At 41.2% G+C, this 24,217-nt stretch overlaps 1 protein-coding gene across 4 annotated transcripts in view; it reads left to right on the top strand.

The window, feature by feature from the left end:
* LOC124545173 (protein angel homolog 2) overlaps positions 1-24,217 on the top strand; it is a 166,544-nt gene that overhangs the window by 49,785 nt on the left and 92,542 nt on the right. For 3 of the 4 annotated variants that reach the window (XM_047124010.1, XM_047124009.1, XM_047124008.1), the window contains one exon: positions 12,522-12,682. In XM_047124010.1, coding sequence (XP_046979966.1) covers positions 12,522-12,682 — 161 coding nt within the window. Of the gene's footprint in view, positions 1-4,607; positions 4,615-7,751; positions 7,757-12,518; positions 12,683-24,217 lie in introns of all 4 variants that reach the window. The other variant, XM_047124012.1, reaches the window with a different exon arrangement.

Below are 24,217 nucleotides of genomic sequence, written 5' to 3'. Positions count from 1 at the left end.
CGATTCTCTGCCTCCTCCTCTGTGCTGTGTCAATTGCAATGGTGACCATGCTGAATCCTCCTGAGATTGCCCAATATGAGCGTGCTGTCCAGGAGATCCAGGTGAAGGAAAAAGTGCCTTACCTGTTGCTCTGAAATGGTTGGCTAGTCAGAAACCCTGCATTTTACTATCCGGCACTTACAGGACTGTTCTTGCTACATCTCGCTCCAAGCCATGTGACCTCATATGCAGCAATGCAGTCGAAAAATCACCCAGTTTCATGGTAGCGTGCCCATCTCCTCATCCTCCTCCAGCTGTGCAACAAGCCACCAAACTTTCACCTTGCGGGGCGAAGTCACCCGCTACACAACCGGCAAGCCGGAAAGGCGAGAAGGAATACTCCTGCAAAGACCTCCCTCCAGCCAACAAACATCTTAATTGTTGTCTGTCAGCCGCAAAGGCTCCAAGAAATCAAACAAAGGCTGTCTTCTTCTTCACCAACTCGGAGATGCTCTTCAACTGTGTCGCCACATGATACTGTCACCCGCCCAACCTCCATGTTGCTGATGCACACCACCAACCATTTATCCGCCCTGGACTCCACAGACCGACAGGGAGAATCCCGATGCCTCTGTAGGTCTCACGGAGTGGGATCCTCCAGCCTCTGCATTTTGCGGCAGTCAGTTTTTGAAGGCTGGCATTTGGCAGCCGCCGAGATGACATCCCTTCATTTTTCCCCTCCTCCGCTTTCCTTATCGTGACTCTCCTCCAATAGAATGTTCATGGCATTAGATCCAACAAGCAGGAATTACAGCTGCTCTTGGAATGACAGCATCCACTTGGTCCCTGCATTCTCATGACCGCTTTGACCTCTCACATTTCTTTCCAGTCTGCTTTCACCTTCCCCCAGAGGATAGCATTCCATCTCAAGGGAGATTTATGCTGCTCATGTGGAATGACTTTCATAGTCAAACCATCTCCTTGACCACCCAGCTTCAAGCTGTTACAGTCTGTGTTTTCTATCCTCACTTCACCTTTTCCCTTTGTACCATTTACATGCCTCTGTCATTCGTTTTCACCAGGGCAGACTTCCTCCAGTTTATTGGGAAACTCCCTCACTCCTATCTCCTGGTCATGGACTTTAATGCACACCATCCACTTGGGGCTCTCGCAGAACCTGCCTGATAGGTGCCTTCTGGGCTGACCTTCTCTGTCAATGTAACCTCATTTGTATTAACACGGGAGCACCCAAATTCCTTTCAGATTCCACACACACCTATTCCCATTTGGACCTCTCCTTCTGTGCTGCCCAGCTGCCCGTTGTCTCGAGTGGTCCGTTCTATCTGACATATACTCAAGTGACCGTTTCCCATGTGCTATCCGTTTGCTGACTCCTACCCCATCTAAGTGCACACCAAATGGCAGCTTTCTAAGGCCAACTGGAGGCTTTACTCCTCCTTGGCGACCTTTGATGAACAACATTTCCCCAGTTTTAATGTCAGGTAGAATACCTTACGAACATTATCCTTACTGCCACAGAACATTCCATTCCTTGTACTTCATCTTTACTGTACCTTGTCCCAGTCCCTTACTGGACTGAGTGATGCCACGGCGCAGTGGACTGAGGCATGCCACAGCGCATTTCGCCTGTGGAGATGTGCTCTGTGTTTTTTAACCATCGACCAACAATGGCGAACTCTATTTGTTATGTGTCGTCGTGTTTTTTAGGATTGCAAGAAAGCTAGCTGGATTTCATTCACTAGTTCTTTTAACAGTTCACTCCCTCTTCTGTCATGTGGGCCAACCTCCGTCGGCTCTCTGGGACCATGGTCCATTCCCAAATTTCCGGCCTGACAGTTTTCTGTGGAAATATCAGACAGTGTCTTTTGATTTGGAGAATGTCCACAAACGTGTACTCTATACACATTGAACTTCCAAGGCCACAGGCACTCTTTCCTTCAGGAATGTTTAAAAGACAGAGTTTTCAAGGTAAGTTTGGGTTCTGCCTTGTCAGACACCTTTATCCAGGAAAACAGTGTGCCTCAGGGTTCCGTTCTGAGCATCATCCTCTACGCTATCGCCATTAACCCTGTTATGGCCTGTCTCTTGCCAGGCATCTCCGGCTCCGTTTTTGTGGAAGATTTTTCGATCTATTAAAGTTCTCCACAGACTTGTCTCCTTGAGCGCTGTCTTCAACATTGCCTCGATCATTTTTACTCGTGGAGCATTGACAATGGGTTTTGCTTTTCCACAGACAAAACCATTTGCACCACTTTGGGTTTCTTCCACCATCTTTACATGTTAGGCCTGTTGCTCTTCTGTTTGTTGAAACTACAAAATTCCTGGGGCTCATGCTCAATAGGACACTTTATTGGTCCTCCCATGTGTCTTATCTGGCTGCACGATGTACCCAGTCCCTCAGTGCCCTACATGTCCTCAGCAGCACTTAATGGGGAACAGATCAAATAACGCTCTCCTGTTTCTACCAATTATCTTACGTGTTCGAAACTAGACTATGGCTGTTCCGTTTAAGCTTCTGCATGTCCATCCTTCGTACACTGTCTCAATACACTCCACCATTGTGGCATCTGTTTGGCCACTGGCATTTTTTACACTAGCCCAGTTGAGTCTGTATGCAGGAGCTGCTGAACTACCGTTGTCATACCGATGTGATGTTCTCCTCATTGGATACGCATGCCATTTGTCTGCCATGCCTGGCCACCTGTCCTATGCCCCCTTCTTCGATGACTCTTTTGACCGCCAGTACTGGGCGTGTCCCTCTTCTCTGTTACGTACTGGAGTTCGCTTTCAACTATTGCTCCGGCAGCTTAAAAAACCCACAACCTGCCACTTTCCTGATGATGGGTGTGAACCCTTCACACCTTGGCTTCATGCGGCAGCCTGTGTTCACCTTGGCCTTCATTCGCTTCCTAAGGACACTGCTCCAGACTCACACTTTTGCCGTAAGTTTTTTGACCATTGCATGGAACTTCACGATAGTACCTTTGTTTACACTGATGGCTCTCAGACCGATTGTGATGTCTGGTGTGCCTTCATCTTTGGCACCAACAATTTTCGGTATCAGCTTTTGGAACACTGCTCAATATTTATAGTGGAGCTCTTCGCCCCATGCAGTTTCGGTACAGGTATCAGCTTTCGGAACACTGCTCAATATTTACAGCGGAGCTCTTCACCCTGTATCAGACCATGCAGTACATCCAGCTACATAGAATTTTCAATTGTCATTTGCTCCAACTCTCTCAGTGCCCTTCAGAGCCTCTATGTGCTGTACACCATCCCTTAGTGCAACGGGTCCAGGGAAGCTTTCACTTGCTTGTTCTTGATGGAGCCACTGTATTGTTTATATGGGTCCTGCGTCATATCAGCCTGACAGGAAATGAGACCGCTGACACTGCTGCCAAGGCTGCCGTCTTTCTATCTTGGCCCGCTAGTTCTTCCATCCTCTCTGATGTTCTCTGTGTTGCCGGCTGTCAGAGGTGGTGTCACTTTGGCATCACCACTGGTCTTCACTTCATGGGAACAAGCTCCGAGGAATGAAAACTCTCCTAGTGGCTTGGCTGAACTCCCTATCTGCCGTCTCGCCACAAGGAGATCAGTTTAGCTGGGTTGTGTATTGGGCACTGTCCTTCCGGTGATCCCCCACCACTTTGTGCTCATTGTCCTCAACCTTTGGGTTAGCCGTTTCCTTATGGAAGGCCTTTATTTTAACCACTTAGATTCTAATTTATGTTTGCTGTCTGAGTTATCGACCGTTTCAGCAGACAGCATACATTTTGTCGACCATATTTTACTTTTTATCCATCATAGCAATATATTGAAGGACATTTCGTCTTCAGTTCAGGACCTCCATTGTGTCTATAGCGTATTTTATGGACCTTTCTCCAAGTCCCTGTTTTTAACTGTCTTTCTTTCTGTCATTTGGGCTTAGTGTGTAGTTGCTCTTAACTCCTTTTTCGTCTTCGTGTTCTATGGTTCGGGCATGGACATGTATGACCTTAGCTGTTTTTGTGCCCTAAAACAACACAAACAAATGGCAGAAGGAATAGCTCCTCTAAGAAGAAAAAATACAGATGGAATAACACAGCCTGTGAGAAAGCTCAGGATAAAAGAATGCAAAAATTAGAAAAAAGTGGTATGCTGATAAAGCCCGCGAAAAATACGAACACTTTCAAGAAATCAACAGCCAAAGCATTAAGAAATGCCAAGAGGGAATTCAACAAGGAGCAACTGAAATGACACTACAGAAACATTGGTCCTCCAAGCCATTGCTTTTGAAATTAAAATGAAGACTTATCACTCTCCGATACAAAGAAATGTGCACTACTGGCAACGCACTTCAGCTCCCTTTGCAACTTTGAAAAACCAACTGTCTGAGAACAAAAATATAATCCTCTCATCTCTGGTTAACCCATTGAGAACATATTTAAATTCCCAGCTGGTTGCTGTGAAATCAGCTTTAATACATTCACACATTATGATTGTTTCATACATCAACCAATTATCGCCATTTTTATTCTGTTTCTTTCTTTATTGTTCAATTGTTTTGTTGTGTAAGCAGTAGTCTTGTCACAAATTAGTCCAAACAATGGGCCTATATATTCTAAAAGATATGTAGTTCAGAAGTTGGTTTTAATTTATATTTATTCAACAAATCTTAACACAAACCCTGCAAACATTGAAGAGAAAGAGAACAGGGCTATTACTTTTTTTTTCTCAGTCCCATTCACTTTGTTTAGTCTACATTGTAGTATGAAAAAATCCTCTGAAAGACAAATCACTAACTTCATTATCACTGTTGAATGCAATGTCAGGAAGCTTCTCAAGCCTTTGCCATGTTGCTTGTTGCTAATATCAGCTACAGTGTCTCACACATACAGCCTGTGCTTCATTTTAGAGTATATTTAAGAGCCATCCATTATCTAGAAATTGAAATCCACACATTCATTTAGTGAAGCATGCATCTGCAAGCTGAGTTCGATTTAAATGCCATAGCAACTTCATGCGAGTACAACTAGTCATTTGATGTGAATGGATTAATGGTGTGCTGATGGGTGTTCAGCTGAGTTGTTGCTACTATTTTATGTACAATATTTTTGTGATCAACTCAGTTGTCTTCTGCAGTTGCTGAAAGTTGTACTGTAATGAGTCCTCGTTGTGTGGACTCTCGACATCCACAACATCCCTTTGACGCTCTTCTGTTTTTCAGAGCCTGCGTTGATATACTTTTAAGTGCACATTTTCTGTGTTTCTTAGTTCTGCTGGATGCTATGATGATCGTGCATTTCTGGTTATTGGGCCAGCATAAGGTAAAAAAGTTATTCTTAGCTTATCTTTCTCCCTATTTCAGCTGCTTTCTCAGGCAGTTTTAGTGTCTGACTACAATGCTTACACCATTTGATGATCTGAATACCCATTCATTCCCAGTCCTTAGCACCAAATTTCCTTGTGGTGGATGGTAATGGTCCAAGGAGTGGAGATGGAAGTCATTGTGCATGGGTCTTCTATATACACTTTGACCTGTGGATCTACCTGATCTTCTCTTATCTAACACATCAAGGAAAATTGGCTGGCACTCTTTTTCAATCTCTATTGCTAATTTTATGAATATATTACAATGGATAGTGTTTAAATGTCCCAGGGACTCTTGAAGCTCTTCCATGTGTCTACACTGCAAATGTAATCCATGCATTGATAGAAACATTTTGGTTTGAACTAGGAGGATTGTAGTGCCTTTGCTTCAAAGTGCTCCAGGTATAGGATCGCCACGACAGGCAATAATGGTCTACCCATCACTGTGCCATCACTTTGTTCATAATATTTTCTGTCCAACAGGAAATAAGTTGACATGAGAATGTGCCATAAAAGTTTAGTGAAACTGGTGTCTTACTTTAGTTCCAAGGATTCACAAAGTGAGGGAGTCTGGAAGACTACAACGAACCGACCATAAAATCTGTGTCCAGGAGCTGCAATGGCTGAGGTGGTGTTCACACTTTCCCACCTGTTCACTGAAAATATGTTTTTGCCTGTTAGTATGTAGATGCACCAGTACTACTTATTGCGAGTATTAAAGGAATGTTTTCCTTGTGTATTTAGGGAGGCCATATGGCTGTGGTGGAACAGCTGCTCATGTTCGAAGACCACCAATAACATTATGTGGCAAGCCTGGCTCATTGAGAAGAGTCATCATCTTCCTCTCGGTTTTATTCATCGGATCAACATCTGCCTGTCTATAGGCCACATCATTCAAAATATTGAAATCAATTTATTGTAGTCCACATGTATGGTTAAAGATGATCCATTTCTCCAAAACCTGCATGTGTACCACATATCTTGCTAATGTGGGACTGATATCAATATAATAGAAGGAAACATTCCACGTGGGAAAAATTATATATAAAAACAAAGATGAGGTGACTTAACGAACGAAAGCGCTGGCAGGTCGATAGACACACAAACATACACACAAAATTCAAGCTTTCGCAACAAACTGTTGCCTCATCAGGAAAGAGGGAAGGAGAGGGGAAGACGAAAGGAAGTGGGTTTTAAGGGAGAGGGTAAGGAGTCATTCCAATCCCGGGAACGGAAAGACTTACCTTAGGGGGAAAAAAGGACAGGTATACACTCGCACACACGCACATATCCATCCACACATACAGACACAAGCAGCATATATATAGATGTCTGCTTGTGTCTGTATGTGTGGATGGATATGTGCGTGTGTGCGAGTGTATACCTGTCCTTTTTTCCCCCTAAGGTAAGTCTTTCCGCTCCCGGGATTGGAATGACTCCTTACCCTCTCCCTTAAAACCCACTTCCTTTCGTCTTCCCCTCTCCTTCCCTCTTTCCTGATGAGGCAACAGTTTGTTGCGAAAGCTTGAATTTTGTGTGTATGTTTGTGTTTGTTTGTGTGTCTATCGACGTGCCAGCGCTTTCGTTCGGTAAGTCACCTCATCTTTGTTTTTATATATAATGTGGGACTGACTATTACAGCAGTCGAGGAGAAATGCAAGAAACATTAGCAACGCACACGATTGAAACAACCAAGTGATTCGGCTGTCCACAAGCACCACCATGAGCGTAATCATGGAAAAATATAGGATGAGACCAATATTGTGGTGCAAATGCTAAGTTTTTCACGTCAACATAATTAAGGAGTCTATTCAAATAAAAATGTTGGGAAACCTAATAAGTGGGGATGAAGGTTTCAGTTTAAAAAACCTCACAGCAGAACCAACAGAGTGCGGCAGCTCTGGGCCATCTGGGACATTCATTGGTGAACAATGGGGAACTGTCTTCTTCTGCAAGAGCAGCCAGTCAAAAACTTGAAGCTCTACACTGTGGCTTATTTAGTTCAGTGTAGCAGCCCTGGAAAGCAGAATCATCACCCCCTACTACCGAGGATCACCACTGACATCACTCGGGACTTTGCAGTTCTGGTAATTGCCTCACCGTGTGGTTCTGTGATTACATTCTGATCAGCTCCCAGAGGAGTGGTAATTAGTGACTGTTCCATGCTTTGTGCAGGCTGTAAAGCTCCATTTCAGACTTGGTAATATTTTACTGCGTGCTCAGCAGGACTTAATTCCATATTCCATAGGGACTAATGGTGCTGAATTGCAGAATGAAATTTAAAAGTTAAATTTCAGAAGAGTTTCTTTCAGTTAAGATTAAGTCAAGAAGAAACCTTATGTTGTGTAATTCATTTCTGCAACTCTCCATTGGCCTTCAGCCAAGTTTCTGTTGTTATAAAGTTACTGTATATTCATGAGACTGTGTCAGTTGTCAGACTGAATAAATGTGTTAATTGGTACCTGACTCTCCATCTTTTCTTTTAATTTGGTGAGAGAAATATGTTTATGGAAATGAGAATGGTGTGTTTTCCTGAAATGAAACAGCACTTCAAGGAATAGTGACCTTGCATTCGTTGTCAATACAACCAACCATCTGAATTACTTCAACACTCCACTTAAGGGTAAGGATCTGCTGAAAACACATTTCATTGAACATATACAAGCATTAAAAGTGAAATTTGTACTTTGGGTGAATCGATTGGCCAAAGGAAGTGCAGTTCAGTTTCCAAAATAATCTTCATTGAAGGACTCTGGTATTAACATAGACTTCAGATGTTATCCACCTATTCTGCATAATTTTAAGGAAGAATTCCAGTTTTGATTTAAGTATGTGACAGCACCAGAGCATGTTTTTCAGCTCTAAATTCAGTGAATGTTGATGACATTCACATTGATCTCCAGACTGAAGTCTCACCTACATTTATGTGATTACTCTGATATTCACAATAAAGTGCTTGGCAGAGGGTTCAATGAACCACCTTCAAGCTGTCTCTCTACCAGTTCACTCTCGAACGGCGTGCGGGCAAAACGAGCACTTAAATTTTTCTGTGTGAGCCCTGATTTCTCTTATTTTATCACGATGATAATTTCTCCCTATGTAGGTGAGTGCCAACAGAATGTCTTCGCAATCGAAGGAGAAAACTGGTGATTGAAATTTCTTGAGAAGATCCTGCGCAACGAAAAATGCCCCCCCCCCTTTTTATTTTACCACTCCAATTCACATATTGTGTCTGTGGCACTATCTTCCCTATTTTACGACAATACAAAATGAGCTGCCCTTCCTTGTACTTTTTCTGTACTTTTCAGTGTTATCAGTCAGTCCCACCTGAAGCAGATCCCACACCGCACAGCAATACTCCAGAATAGGTGGTGGTGTAAGCAGTCTCATTAGTAGACCTGTTGCACCCAAGTTTTCTGCCAGTGAATCATAGTCTTTGGTTGGCTCTACCCACAAAATTATCAATGTGATTGTTCCAATTTAGGGTATTTGTGATTGTAATCCCTAAGTATTTAGTTGAATTTACAGCCTTCAGATTTGTGTGACTTATCGCTTAATCGAAATTTAACGGATTTCTATTAGTACTCGTGTGAATAACTTCACACTTTTTGCACCATGCAGATATCTTATCTAAATCATTTTGCAATTCGTTTGGTGATCTGATGACTTTACAAGACAGTAAATGACAGCATCATCTGCAGACAATCTAAGATGGCTACTCAGATTGTCTCCTATGTTGTCAATATAGATCAGGAACAATAGAGAGCCTATAACACTTCCTTGAGGAACGCTGGATATTATTTCTGTTTTACTCGATGACTTTCCATCTATTACTACGAACTGTGACCTTTCTGACAGGAAAACACAAATCCAGTTGCACAACTGAGGCGATATTCTATAGGCATGCAGTTTGGTTAAAAGATGCTTGTGAGGAATGGTGTTGAAAGCCTTCTGGAAATCTAAAAATATCAGATCAATTTGACATCCCCTATCGATAGCACTCATTACTTCATGAGTATAAAGGGCTGGTTGTGTTTCGCAAGAACGATATTTTCTGAATCCGTGGTGACTACGCGTCAATAAATAGTTTCCTTTGAGGTACTTCGTAATGTTTGAATACAGTATATGTTCCAAAACCCTACTGCAAATCGGCATTAGTGATATGGGCCTGTAATTCAACAGATTACTCCTATTTCCCTTTTTGGTTATTGGTGTGACTTGAGCAGTTTTCCAATCTTTAGGTATGGATCTTTCTGTTAGTGAGCAGTTGTATATAATTGCTAAATATGGAGCTATTGTATCAGCATACTCTGAGAGAAACCTGACTGGTATACAATCTGGACCAGAAGCCTTGCTTTTATTAAGTGATTTAAGCTGCTTTGCGACACCGAGTATATCTATTTCTATGTTTCTCATCTTGGCAGTTGTTCTTGATTATTAGAGTTCAGGAATATTTACTTCATCTTCTTTGATGAAGGAGTTTTGGAAAATCATGTTTAATAACTCTGCTTTAGTGGCACTGTCATCAGTGACTTCACTGTTCGTATCGTGCAGTGAAGGTACTGATTGCATCTTGCCACTGGTGTGCTTTATGTATGACCAGAATCTCTTTGGGTTTTCTGCCAGATTTCGAGACGGAGTTGCATTGTGGAAGTTATTGAAAGCATCTCGCATTGAAGTACGCGCTATATTTCGAACTTCTGCAAAACTTTGCCAGTCTTGAGGATTTTGCATTCTTTTAAATTTGGCATGCTTTTTCGCTGCTTCTGCAACAGTGATCTGACCCATTTTGTGTACCATGGGGGACCAGTACCATCACTTATTAATTTATGTTGTATATATATCTCTCAATTGCTGTCGATACTGTCTTTTTGAAATCATTCCACAACTTTTCTACGCTTACATGATCAGATCAGAAGGATAGCAGACTGTCTCTTAAAACTGCGTTAAGAGCATTTTTAGCAGCTTTTTTAAACAGACATACTTTACGTTTCTTTTTGATGGTCGTGGGAGTTACGGTATTCAACCTAGCAGCTACTACCTTGTGCTCGCTAATCTCTGTATTCATCATGATACTCACTATTTGTCCAGGAGTATTTGTTGCTAAGAGGTCAAGTATGCTTTCGTAACCATTTACGCTTCGAGAGGGCTCATTAACTAATTGTTCAAACTAATGTTCTGAGAAAGCATTCAGTACAATTTCAAATGACGTTTTATGTCTGCCACTGGCTTAAATGTATTATTTTGGCAGCATATCAAGGGTAGATTGAAGTCGCCACCAACTATAACTGTGTGAGTGGAGTACCTATTTGAAAAGAGACTCAAGTTTTCTTTGAACTGTTCAGTAACTATATATTCTGAGTCGGGGGTCAGTAAAACGACCCAATTAATAGTTTAGTCCGATTGTCAAGTATAACCTCTACCCATACTATTTTGCAAGAACTATCTATTTCAATTTCACTACAAGGCAAAGTATTTCTGATAACAATAAATGTACTCCACCACCAATTGTACCGAGCGAGGTGGCGCAGTGGTTAGACACTGGACTCGCATTCGGAAGGATGACGGTTCAATCCCGGGTCCGGCCATCCTGATTTAGGTTTTCCGTGATTTCCCTAAATCACTCCAGGCAAATGCCGGGATGGTTCCTCTGAAAGGGCACGGCCGACTTCCTTCCCCATCCTTCCCTAATCTGATGAGACCGATGACCACGCTGTCTGGTCTCCTTCCCCAAACCAACCAACCAACCAACCACCAATTGTATTTAATCTATCCTTTCTGAACACTGTTAGATAGTTTGAAAAAATTTCTGCTGGACTTATTTCCAGCTTTAGCCAGCTTTCTGTATCTATAACTATTCGAGCTTCAGTGCTTTCTATTAGGGCTTGGAGCTCTGGTTCTTTCCCAACACAGGTATGACAATTTACAACTACAATGCCGATCGTTTCTACAACTAACTGTGTTTTATTTGCCCCTTTTAGATGGACGTCCTTTCTGTGGTTCCCTGAGGCCCTCTAATTTACCAATAGAGTGCAAAAAGGAACATAAAGAGAAATTTAAAGGGAAGCATTGCAGATGTGTCAAATGATTTCCCTCAGGTTTGATTTTGTCATTTACCCAAGACGGCTGCAGGCATTGTATCACTGTTTGGTTGTACATAAATCTGTTAACCGGTTTTTCTAACAATGTAGAACTATAAAAGGCATATGAGAAATTGTAAGACTGTAACTTAAACTGCAAGCTACATCTGCAATGCACATGAATGTTTTCGTCAAATAGATGCTCCTGTAAAAGAGAGTTAATTAAAAATCGTTACACATTTAGTGTAAGATTAAATAAAATAAGATACACGTATCTACTTAGTAGTCAAATTTTGTTGCAAGAATTACGTTTTTTGTTTATTTGGCTAATTTATAGCAGTGAAACCTTATTTAAAGTCCGTTATCTGTTTCTTGTTTGAAAATGAAAGAAATACATGGTATCAGCATCATCCTCTCTTAAGTCTTTACTTGGCTCCTCATTTTCTACCCTGCGACATTGGGGGGGTGGGGGTTGTATTATGGTGACTGTGAAGCCTTGCTTTAGATATTGATAAGTTATGCTTAATAATGAAGCTGTGGTGGTCAACACAGTATTTAGATTCAATTGCAGTGTAAGATGGGTCAGTTTTCCATTACTTTTTAATACCTTCTTAAAATATGTATTTTTTTTTTTTTTTTTTTTTTTTTTTTTTTTTTTTTTTTTTTTTTTTTTTTTTTTTTTTTTTTTTGACATTGTTAACAGCCTTCCACATTAAGTAAAATGCAATATTTCTGTTCATGTATGTTGATCTGAGGATGGCTGCTAACCAACAGAAACCTATTATCTATGTTTTATTAGATTATATTGTGATTGGGGCCATTAAAATTTACTATAAATACCATACAGAGTCTGTAACTATGATTCTTCTATTTATTAAGAAAAGAAAGAAAAATGAAATATCTGTGGATCTCATCAGAGATTATGTCAATAAATTTGTTTTTATTTTTGCAGGGGCAAATTAATAGATTACTGTAATTTTTATGAAAATTATCTGTTCAAACGTGTTATTGCATTTAATAATTGTGATAGTGGCGGGATTGTGTTCTCAGCCGTTTCTGAAATTCTCATAAACTGATTTTAATATTCAACAGATGAACGGAAGTTACCCTTGAGATTGGTGTCATATAATGTGCTGGCTCAAGATCTCCTGGAGAGCCACAGATACTTATACGCCGAATGTAAAGAGGAGGATCTGGTTTGGGAGAAACGTTGGAAGCGCATCTTGGAAGAGATTACTTCTGCAGAGCCTGATGTAAAAATTTTAAAATTTATGTTTTATGAAGCCTTTCACATTCAAAAACTAACTATAATCTTCTTTATAGTGCAAGTATTGTCACTGTGTTTGTCATTTGTTGAGGCACTCTTCACACAGGGGTACAATTGAAGTTGCAATCCCATGAATTCCTTGCAAACCTCTTGTCAGCCAAATATTAGTGTGTGTGTGCGCTTAAATAAAAACTTTATTTTTGGAGGATGAAGGCATCATACAACTCAGATGTGCTACAGATATAAACACTCAAAGATAGATACAGCTTTTATATGAAAGCTCAATTTCTGAGTACACTGACAAAGCATGACAGATAAGGTAAGGCAACTTAAAACAAGCACAGAGGTGTTAAAGTTGTCATTCGTCCCATACTCCTTCAGTAAATGGAACCGGAAGAAATATTAATACAGGTTGTAGCCAGACATCTTTAATTATCACCTCCAAAAAATCGAGTTATGTCATTGTTTTGTTTGTACACAAAGAAATCCCCACACTACAGTTCTGCAGCATGCTATTACAGGAGCCAAAACATAATGTGCAACCCATCTCTGTCTACTAGGACTGCAGACATGAACCTGCAAATAAGAAAGAAATTTCTCTTTGAGATTAAGTGATATGTTACACTTTTACTTCTAAAATTTTTACAACACAGTCAAACATTGGAAAATCCAGGGTGGAATAACAACAATATTATGAGAAGGATAGTTGCTACTCATCATATGGCAGAGATACCAAATCACAGAGAGACACAACAAAACAACTGTCAAACAAAGCTTTCGCCACACGTGACCACGGCCTCTGGCTGCCAAGGCCAGGCTGCGAGCAGCAGTGCGTGATGGGGGAAGCAAAGTGGGTGGTGAGCGTAAGGAGGAAGCTGGGGTGGGGAGGGGGATGGATAGTTGGGTACAGGTGTGGGACGGTAAAGTGCTGCTTGTGGGAATATCCAGGAACGAGGTATGGAGAGGATAGGGCAACGAGGTGCAGTTGGGAGGTTAGGCAGAGAGGTGGGGGAGGGGCATGGGCAGAGGCAGAGAGAGTTCCCACCTGCACATTTCAGAAAAGCAGGTGTTGATGGGAAGAATCCAGATGGCACAAGCTGTGAAGGAGTCATTGAAATGAAGAATGTTGTTGTGTTGGGCAGCATCAACAGCTGGGTGGTTCAGCTGTTTCGTGGCCACTGTTTATCGATGGCCATTCATGCAGACAGAAAGCTCTGTACCAAGAAGTCCCTCGCATATAGCCTAGCCATCCATGAGTGTCGCATTTTTAGTGACGAGCAGTCCCTCTCAAAATATACCAGTGGTCTCACTGAGGCCTTCACAGATTGTAATTACCTTCCCAACCTTGTACAAAAACAAATCTCCCATGTCCTGTCTCTCCAGTCAACCACCGTCCAGCCACAAAGAAGCATTCCCCCCTTGACACAGTACCACCGCAATCACTCCATCCACCAGGGTTTCGACTACCTCTCATGCCCCAAAATAAGGAATGTCATACTCACTATCCTTCCTACCCCTCCCACAGTGGTATTCCACCACCCACTGAACGTATACAATATCCTTCTCCATCCCTACATTACACTTCCCCCCCCCCCCCCCCAACCCCCTTGCTTCATGGCTCATATCCCTGTAATAGATCTAGATGCGAGACCTGTCCCATACATCTTCTCACCACCACCTACTCCAGGCTGATAAGAAGCATCACTTATCCCATCAAAGGCAAAGCTACTTGTAAAACCAGTCATATGATCTACAAGCTAAGCTGCTACCACTGTGCTGTATTCTACGTGGTATGACAACTAACAAGTTCTCTGTCTGCATGAATGGCCACTGACAAGCTGCGGCCAAGAAACAGCTGGTCCGCCCAGTTGCTGAGCCTGCTGCCCTACATGACATTCTTCATTTCAGTGACTGCTTCACAGCCTGTGCCATCGGGATCCTTCCCAACGCCACCAGGTTTCCTGAATTGCACAGGTAGGAACTCTGCCTGCAATATATTCTATGTGTGCGTAACCCTCCTAACCTCAACCTAACCTCATCTTTTGTAAGTCATTGTTTACCCACCTATCCCCTTCCCTGTTCCCATTCCGGCACTACACAGCCCTCTGATCCACCAACACACCCATAGTCTTTCTGTTTCTTTTCTTTTCCATTGCCCCGACCCCCTTCCTATCCTTTGTCTAACCTACCGACTGCACGTAGCTGCCCTATACACTTCTCAACTCATTCCTGTACGCTCCCACAAGCAGCAGTTTACCGTCTGCCACCCCTGCCATATTATTCGTCCCCCTCCCTGCCCCAGCCTCCTCCTTACCCCCCCCCCCCCCCCCCCCCCCCCTGCGATCCACCCAGTTTGCTTATCCCATCATGTGCTTTTGCTTGCAGTCTTGCCTTGGCAGCCAGAAACTGTGGTTGTGTGTGTGTTTTGTGTATTATAAGAAAGGCCTGTTTATCTGAAACTTTGTATGACAGTCTTTTTGTTGTGCCTATCTACAACTCAACATATCTGCTGTGTGGTGAGTAGCATCTATCATTTTCATAATATTTTTACAACTCAGTCGCATGAGCATTCCACAGTGCTGTAACCAGTTGTGCCATTGTGGAGAGCTAATGGGGATGCGTGTTGTAAAATATAAAAAATACAAAGTAAGAAATTACCAAGTGGTGACAGTGCACACATATAAAAGAAGGTTGTAATTAGACAAGCTTTAGGAGTCTGGCTCTTCCTTCAGGCAGAAGGGTTGAAGGAGAAGGAAGAGGGGTGAAGGAAAAAGACTGGAGAGGTCTAGGAAAAGTGGTAGATTTTGGGAAAGTCACTCAGAACTGTGGGTCAGTTCTCATCCCATGCAGTTAGTCTCCCCTGACCCATGGTTCTGAGCGACTTTCACATAATCTATCCCTTTTCCTAGACCTCTCTAGTCCTTTTCCTTCACTCCTCTTCCTTCCCCTTCAAGCCTTCTGCCTGAAGGAGGAGCCACTGACTCCAAAAACTTGCCCAATTACGAAGTTTTCTTATGTGTGTGTTCTGCCACCACTTGGTGAGTAGATTTTTCATCTATACAATTAAATTATTTTGTCAAAAATTGGTTGTTTTTGGTTGTTATAAAGTAAGAAATTAGTTACCTAACTTCATTTTTTTCAAGGTGATAATTAAAACTTTGACTGCCACTCTGTAAAATGTGTGTCCAGTAAAAAAGTACCCTCTGCCACACACTTCATTGTGATACACCCAGCATAGATATACGATGTATACACATCTAGAATGGCTAGGAAATTGGGGAAAAATTCAGGAATTTTTTCATCTGAGAAAAATCCGGAAATGTTTTAGAATTCTGGAAATTTTTCGTTGTTTTGACGTGTAAGAACTGATACTCTGACAAAGAATTTTTCTTTAGCCCACTAGTGCAGAATAATACTGCAACAATGAAGCATAACGAAAGAATAACACCAAAATGAAACTTTAGTTCCAAAGAAAATCCTTCCATTTACAACAACAAAACACAATGAACCCACAAGTGTCTGCCCACAGCAAAATGTGTCAAAGGCTTTAGGATAAAGACTGTACAATACTTTGCAACAACAAATTGTTTTCGATGAACTTGATGTTACAACAGTTTTTATTTCTAATGGGTCACAGGAAAGTATTGCGAATTGTAGTTTGAGAAGCATTACTTTCAAAGTAAATTCCTTTTATGCAAGATGAATTATGTTAAATTTGAGAATGTGCAATGACTTTCTTAAATCACACGGATTTTGACTCTCATTCAAAACTTAACACTTCGAGGACCAGCCACTTAGAAAAATTTCAGCCCAGAAGACCACCAATTTACGCCATTATTTAAAATTTTATTTATGCATTTGTGTTTGATGTATCTTAAACAGTAACACATGCTAAACTGGCTTATTGCATCATGTGTCCTTTTCTCTGAATATCTTCTGTCATTGGCTTGTAGGAGTCGGCTACTGAGAAGTTACTGCAGACGTGATGTGACTGGTTTCTTAGGTTACTGCAGAGGTGGCATCACTGGTTTTGCAGATGGTCCAACCTTCAGTAGAATCAGGACTCAAATAGTGTGTACAGAGTAGTTGTGTGCTGTTGGTGTTGCACCTGGGTCTTCGCAGGGGTATGATCATATGGCATGGGGTTGTGGGGAGTCTTGGCATAAAGTTGCTCCAGGGTATCTGAGTGGCCAGCGAAATACTACTTTGGAAGATGTGTGAAGGATTGTGGATGGGATGTTCCTAATTTATGGGTGCAATGATTGGTAGTCAAAGCCCTGGCAAAGGATGTGTGTAAGTTCTTCCAGTATGGGATGATGCTGGGTACAAAAGGATGCTCTTATGAAGATAGCTGGGAAATATGGGCAGAAGTAGGTATGAAGTGGTAGTTCTGTTTGTGGACTAGGTTTTATCATCATCTTTATTCATCCAAGGATCACCTCTCAATGATACAGGAACTGTCAAGGTAATACAACACAAATTAATAGTTCAAAATATACAACACATAGAATACATAACATGCTTTTTGAGGATAGGGCTTTTGGTCAGCCATAGCTTTGATTAAGGAACCATCCCAGCAGTTGCCGTAGTGATTTAGGAAGACCACGAAAAATCTAGATCAGGATGGCCAGACAGAACAACTTCATCCCACCGAATATGAGGCTAGTAACGTAACAGCTGCAATGCTCCAATCGGCTGGTCCCTATTGTACATTGTTCCTTGATCTATACATAATGTGTTTAAGATAACTAATAATATAATACCCAATACCTTTCTTCATTGCTGGACACATTAAGGACATCCTTTGGAGACCCTAGACTGTGAAGATGTTACTCTGTTCCTTGCACCAACTCCAGTCCGTTCAGAAAGCAGATGCCCACACTTACTCGTCTATACCCTCCAGTCCCCATGAAGAAACTGAGTAAGCATCTATTCATGACGAGTAAGATGTTGAACTCGGGAGAATGACAAGACATCACTATCATGCATTTTCATCTTGACTTAAGATATCCTTGTGCAAGCGGTAAACTGTGATCACAAATTGAAATGTGAAAGGGTGTTATAAGTTACGCCCTTTGATCACTACCCACTGCTATTAGCCCTCTGGGTAATCTTAGTGATCTTTAATTCTGTAACATACATGACTTCTGTAGACCGTTTTAGCTGCATTCAATTGGTGCGTAAGTTCGTAGCAGTTTTCCATAAGTTTAAAAATAAATACAACAGATACACCTAAAAGGGACTTTAGTTATAAATAATAATTCTCCTTCACTATGTACAACAGTCTGCCAATGTTGGGGTAACTTTTTGATTACTCAGCACTAGAAATCGTGGGTTTGAGATGAGAAACTTGTCAAGCCATGTTCGGAGTGCATTTTCATCCGAAAAGGAAGTTTCTTGAAGGCTATTCTCAGTATAGAGCAGAAAAGGGGAAAATCTGTGGGTGCAGATGAATATGGTGGGTGCAGAATGACTTCCCGGCCCAACTCCTGTCCAGTATTTTTTGTCAGTGTAGCATTTGTTATCATGGAGTAGCATCACTTCACGCAGTCTTCCTGTTCGTTGTTCGTGGACAGCATCTTGGAAGACATCTCAGTTGCTCTGTTGTTGACAGTACATGTCAGCAGTGATGGTTACATCTTGGGAAAGCAATTTGTAGCACACCACACTGTTGCTGTTCCGTCAGATGCATAGCATTTTCTTTTGTGGATGCACACAGGTTTTTGTAAGGGGAGTTGCTGCTTTGTTTGATCTCAACCATCCCTTTCTCTTCCTTATGTTAGCATAACGACACCATGTCTTGTCACCAGTAATGATACAGGATGGGAGTGGTCGGTGTTTTCATTAGCCACTTAATACCAAGAAAGTAGAGATGCAACATATGGCCTGACGCTGATTTTTTTTGCTTTTTGGCTTGGAGCATGTCGTACCATACACCTGATTTTTGAACCTTCCCTATTGCATATAAGTGTTGCCCGACTATGAAATGATCGCAGTTCATCATATTTACCAGTTCTGGGTACACTGATGTGGATCATTGTGGATTGATGCATTCAAATGATCTTCATCAAACCCCGAAGGTCTTCTTGAACGTGGAGAGTCGCTAATCTCAAAACAATCCTTTTGAAATTACAGAACCATTTTCTTGCCATGCTGTGTCCAGTGACATTATCCCTGTGCACAATACACTTGGTAATGTTTTTCCAATATGCACCACAGATCGGTAAATGTACTCACTTGGTGCAGTAAGGATGCCCAATTTTTTAAATAGCTCATTACAATGACAGGGTGTATACGACCTGGGACAACTGGGAGATCTGGGAAAAACCCGGGAATTTTTCCATCCAGTAGAAAACCGGGAAAAACCTGAGAATTGTTTAGAATTCCTGGAATTTTTCGTTGTTTTAGTTTTCAGTTAAATTTGTGATTTTGACTGGTAAGAACCAACACTCTGACAAAGGATATTATTGTATCCCGCTTCTGCAGAATGATACTGCAGCAACAAAACATGAACAGAAGAAAAGAAAACGAAAACAAAACTTAAGTTGCAAAGGAAATGTGCCGTACACAACAACAAAACGGTGCTCATACAAGCATCTGCCAACAGTAAAGTGTGTCAACGGCATTAGGAACACTATGCAATGCTTTATAACAACAAATTGCCTCCGATGAGCGTGACGTGACAACTGTTTAAATTAGATTCGTTTGAGCAGTTACGGGCGGGCTCTTGCGCATGCGCAGTTGAGTCGTGTATGAGTAGTACCTTCTCCCACTTCTTGTTATGGAAGTGTGGCTGGGCGCCACTACTTAAAATTGCCCTGGTTCGGAAATATCGTAGATCCGGGGTTGATGCACAGAGCAGTCTGAGTTGTGGTGGGGAGGTGGGTCGTCTCCATGTGACCTGTGTTTACGTTAGGTGATTTTGTTGTTACCTCTTCGTTTATTGCTCTCACGTTAAATGATAACAAAACAGATTTTTGTGGCCGGGAGCTATCAAATGAATTAAAATAAGTTCACATAATTACGGCAGGCTAAAATATGTTAATAGTTTCAGATTTTATTTTCGCCTTTGACAGTCAAGCATTAATCACCTTACCGAACAATGAAGTTATTTTTGCTGGTTTGCTAAAGAGATTTGGCTTTTATTAATCCTTTCTACTGAGGCAGTCAATTTATTTGAAACGAAGTGTTTAACTTCACACTGTTGGCTAGTTTCAACTGTTCACTGCATTTCAAGTGCACGTATGAATAGCTATAATAAAGAACCAAACATGAGTACTGGTACTCCAAGAAAATCTACATACGGATGTGCATGTTAAGCCGAATTATGCACTTTAGTATGGTTCGCGAAATCCCGACGCTCTTGAAGTATCCTTTGATGTCTTGTTTCTTTTATGACATAATGTAAGATCTTTTAATGTTTTACAAGTATGAACATATGGGCTTCCTGCGTCATCGTAGCTGCACAAGGGCGGTGACGCCAGTTATCTGGCGTTTTCTTGTAACTGCTGAAACGGACCTATTTCTAACAGGTCGCGGGAAAATATTGCGAATGGTGGTTGGAAAAGCGTTACATTCAAAGCAGATTTCCTTTTACGCAAGATGAATTATGTGCAAGAATGTACAATGAATTCCTTAAATCACAAAGCGTTTGACTCTCATTTAAAAATCAGCTCTTTGAGGACGACCATTTAGAAGAATTTCGAGCCCAGAAGATGAGACAGTTGCGTTAAAAATTTTACTGGTACATTTGTGTGTGTATCTTAAAGTGCAACACGTGCAAAAAGATCAACATTATATTCTCTTCCAACTTATTAATCTTCGAGACCAATATTATATGTGAATGCTATGTATATTAATTTAAGCCATTAACTTTTCTTATTTGTGTATTCGCGCTACTTAAGAGTGATCTTGCTATTGGCTGACTACATCACGTGTCCTATTGCTGTCATCAACTGGCGAGGTCACTTAAATGAGCCATCACGCTTACAAAAGCGCGTCGCAATCTCAATTCAATGCTTCGGAAAGTGACATGCGTTATTTGGTGGAATTCAAATTTATACCTTCGTAATACGAAAATATGCAGCGTACATGTTGCTGCACATCAAAGGTCTTTCAATACGTGTTTTTCCCCCCTGAGTTTCGTTTTCTCGGGAAATTCTACGTCAGTATATAAAACCATAAACATTCAAAGGATTGATGACTTTTACAGTGTCGAGGAAGAGTATACTATCACTTAACACGGAAAAAGTGTATTTTCATCCGGGAGAAAGTGTATTTTTAACCGGGAAATCCGGGAATTTTGTTTTTCTTGGCCACGTATACACCATGAATGAGCTGGACTATTACTTCTAGCTATTATTATTGCAGCCCTTTTCTGCAGTCTAAAAACTGAGTTTGTGTTTCGTGCCTTCAGTCCCAAGAAAAGAATACCGTACGTAAGAACTGAGTGCATGTAAGCATAGTATGTCACCACTAGATGTTGGCTCTTACTCACTGTTGCTATAACCTGGAGAGCATAACATGATGATGATGCATTTTTTTTCCAATTATGTTCATTCCATATTAGGTGACAATAAATTTTCATCCCTAAAAAATTTGTGATTACACAATCTACAAATATGTCATCCATGTTCTGCTTAACAGGTCAGGGGTCCACCACACACAGGAAGCAGCTACATGGGTAACAGTGTCTGTTTGGAGGGGACTGGGTGTTGTTTTTATAGGTTATAGAGTCTTGGGAAACTAAACCTACAGAAAGAGCATCATTATAAAAGACTGCAGGGCACACAGGAAGGTAGACATAGCAACAATTAGTACTGTAGTTGTAAATTCTCATAGCTTTATTGGGAAAGCACCAGAGTTCCAAGCACTAATAGAAAGCTTTGAAACTCAAATTGGTATAGGTCCAAAAAGCTGGCCAAAGCCTGAAATAACTTCAGCCCAATTTTTTTCAATGGACCTAACTGTGCTCAGAAAAGATAGATTAAATACCGTAGGTGGAGGAATGTTTTTCGCTGTCAGAAGTAGTGTATCTAGTAGTGAAATTTAAGGAGATAGTTCCTGTAAGTTAGTTTGGGTAGAGCTTATACTTGACAACCAGAATATTATTGCTAACTGGTTCATTTTACATACTCCCTGACCTAGATGATACAGTTGCTGAGCAGTTCGAAGAAAGCCTGAGTCTTATTTCCAATAGGTACCGCACTCATATAATTAAGTCGGTGCTGACTTCAATCTACCCTAAATATGTTATGGAAAATACATGTTTCAATCCAGCTGTAGGCATAAAATGTTTGAAATTGTACTCAATGCTTTCTCAGAAAATTATTTCAAACCATTAGTTCAGGAGCCCACTTGAAATATGGGGTGTTCAAAAAGTTTCTCTTCCAATACTAAACTGGTGATCCCTTGATGCCTCAGAACATGTCCTACCAACTGATCCCTTCTTCTTGTCAAGTTGTGCCCAAAACTCCTCTTCTCCCCAATCCTATTCAATACTTCCTCATTAGTTATGTGATCTACCCATCTAATCTTCAGCATTCTTCTGTAGCACCACATTTCAAAGGCTTCTTTTCTCTTCTTGTCCAAACTATTTATCGTCCATGTTTCACTTCCATACATGGCTACACTGCATACAAATACATACAAATACATGCAGAAACGACTTCCTGACATTTAAATCTATACTCGATGTTAACAAATTTCTCTTCTTCAGAAATGCTTTCCTTGCCATTGCCAGTCTACATTTTATATCCTCTCTACTTCGACCATCATCAGTTACTTTGCTCCCCAAATAGCAAAACTCCTTTACTACTTTAAGTGTCTCATTTCCTAATCCAATTCCCTCAGCATCACTAGACTTAATTCGACTACATTCCATTATCCTTGTTTTGCTTTTGTTGATGTTCATCTTATATCCTCCCTTCAAGACACTGTCCATTCTGTTCAAGTGCTCTTCCAAGTCCTTTGCTGTCTCTGACAGAATTACAATTGCTCAATATACAGATTGAATAACATCGGGGACAGGCTCAAACCTGTCTCACTCCCTTCCCAACCACTGCTTCCCTTTCATGTCCCTCTACTTTTATAACTGCCATCTGGTTTTTGTACAAATTGTAAATAGCCTTTTGCTCCCTGTATTTTACCCCTGCCCCTTCAGAATTTGAAAGAGATTAATCCAGTCAACATTGTCAAAAGCTTTCTCCAAGTCTACAAATGCTAGAAACGTAAGTTTGCCTTTTCTTAATCTAGCTTCTAAGATAAGTCATAGGGTCAGTATTGCCTCACGTGTTCCCATATTTCTACGGAATCCAAACTGATCTTCCCCGAGGTCGGCTTCTACCAGTTTTTCCATTCGTCTGTCCAGAATTTGCGTTAGTATTTTGCAGCCGTGATTTATTAAACTGACAGTTCGGTAATTTTCACATCTGTCAACGCCTGCTTTCTTTGGGATTGGAATTATTATATTCTTCTTGAAGTCTGAGGGTATTTCGCCTGTCTCATACATTTTGCTCACCAGATGGTAGAGTTTTGTTAGAGTTTTGTCAGGACTGGCTCTCCCAAGGCTGTCAGTAGTTCTAATGGAATGTTGTCTACTCCCGGGGCCTTGTTTTGACTTAGGTCTTTCAGCGCTCTATCAAATTCTTCACACAGTATCATATCTACCATTTCATCTTCAACTACATCCTCTTCCATTTCCATAATATTGTCCTCAAGAACATCGCCCTTGTATAGTCCCTCTATATACTCCTTCCACCTTTCTGCTTTCCCTTCTTTGCTTAGAACTGGGTTTCCATCTGAGCCTTTGATATTCATACAAGTGGTTCTCTTTTCTCCAAAAGTCTCTTTAATTTTCCTGTAGGCAGTATCTATCTTACCCCTAGTGAGGTAAGCCTCTACATCCTTAAATTTGTCCTCTAGCCATGCCTGCTTAGCCATTTTGCACTTCCTGTTGATCTCATTTTTGAGACGTTTGTATTCCTTTTTGCCTGCTTCATTTACTGCATTTTTATATTTTCTCCTTTCATCAATTAAATTCAGTATTTCCTCTGTCACCCAAGGATTTCTATTAGCCCTCGTCTTTTTACCTACTTGATCCTCTGCTGCCTTCACCACTTCATCCCTCAAAGCTATCCATTCTTCTTCTACTGTATTTCTTTCCCCCATTCCTGTCAATTGTTCCTTTATGCTCTTCCTGAAACTCTCTACAACCTCTTGTTCTTTCAGTTTATCCAGGTCCCATCTCCTCAAATTCCCACCTTTTTGCAGTTTCTTCAGTTTTAATCTACAGTTCATAACCAATAGATTGTGGTCAGAGTCCACATCTGCCCCTGGAAATGTCTTACAATTTAAAACCTAGTTCCTAAATCTCTGTCTTACCATTATACACTCCTGGAAATGGAAAAAAGAACACATTGACACCGGTGTGTCAGACCCACCATACTTGCTCCGGACACTGCGAGAGGGCTGTAAAAGCAATGATCACACGCACGGCACAGCGGACACACCAGGACCCGCG

Source organism: Schistocerca americana, chromosome 8 (assembly GCF_021461395.2).
Source record: "Schistocerca americana isolate TAMUIC-IGC-003095 chromosome 8, iqSchAmer2.1, whole genome shotgun sequence".
NCBI lineage: Eukaryota > Metazoa > Arthropoda > Insecta > Orthoptera > Acrididae > Schistocerca > Schistocerca americana.
Note: the sequence above shows the minus strand (reverse complement) of the source record. Positions and strands in the feature narration are given on the sequence as shown.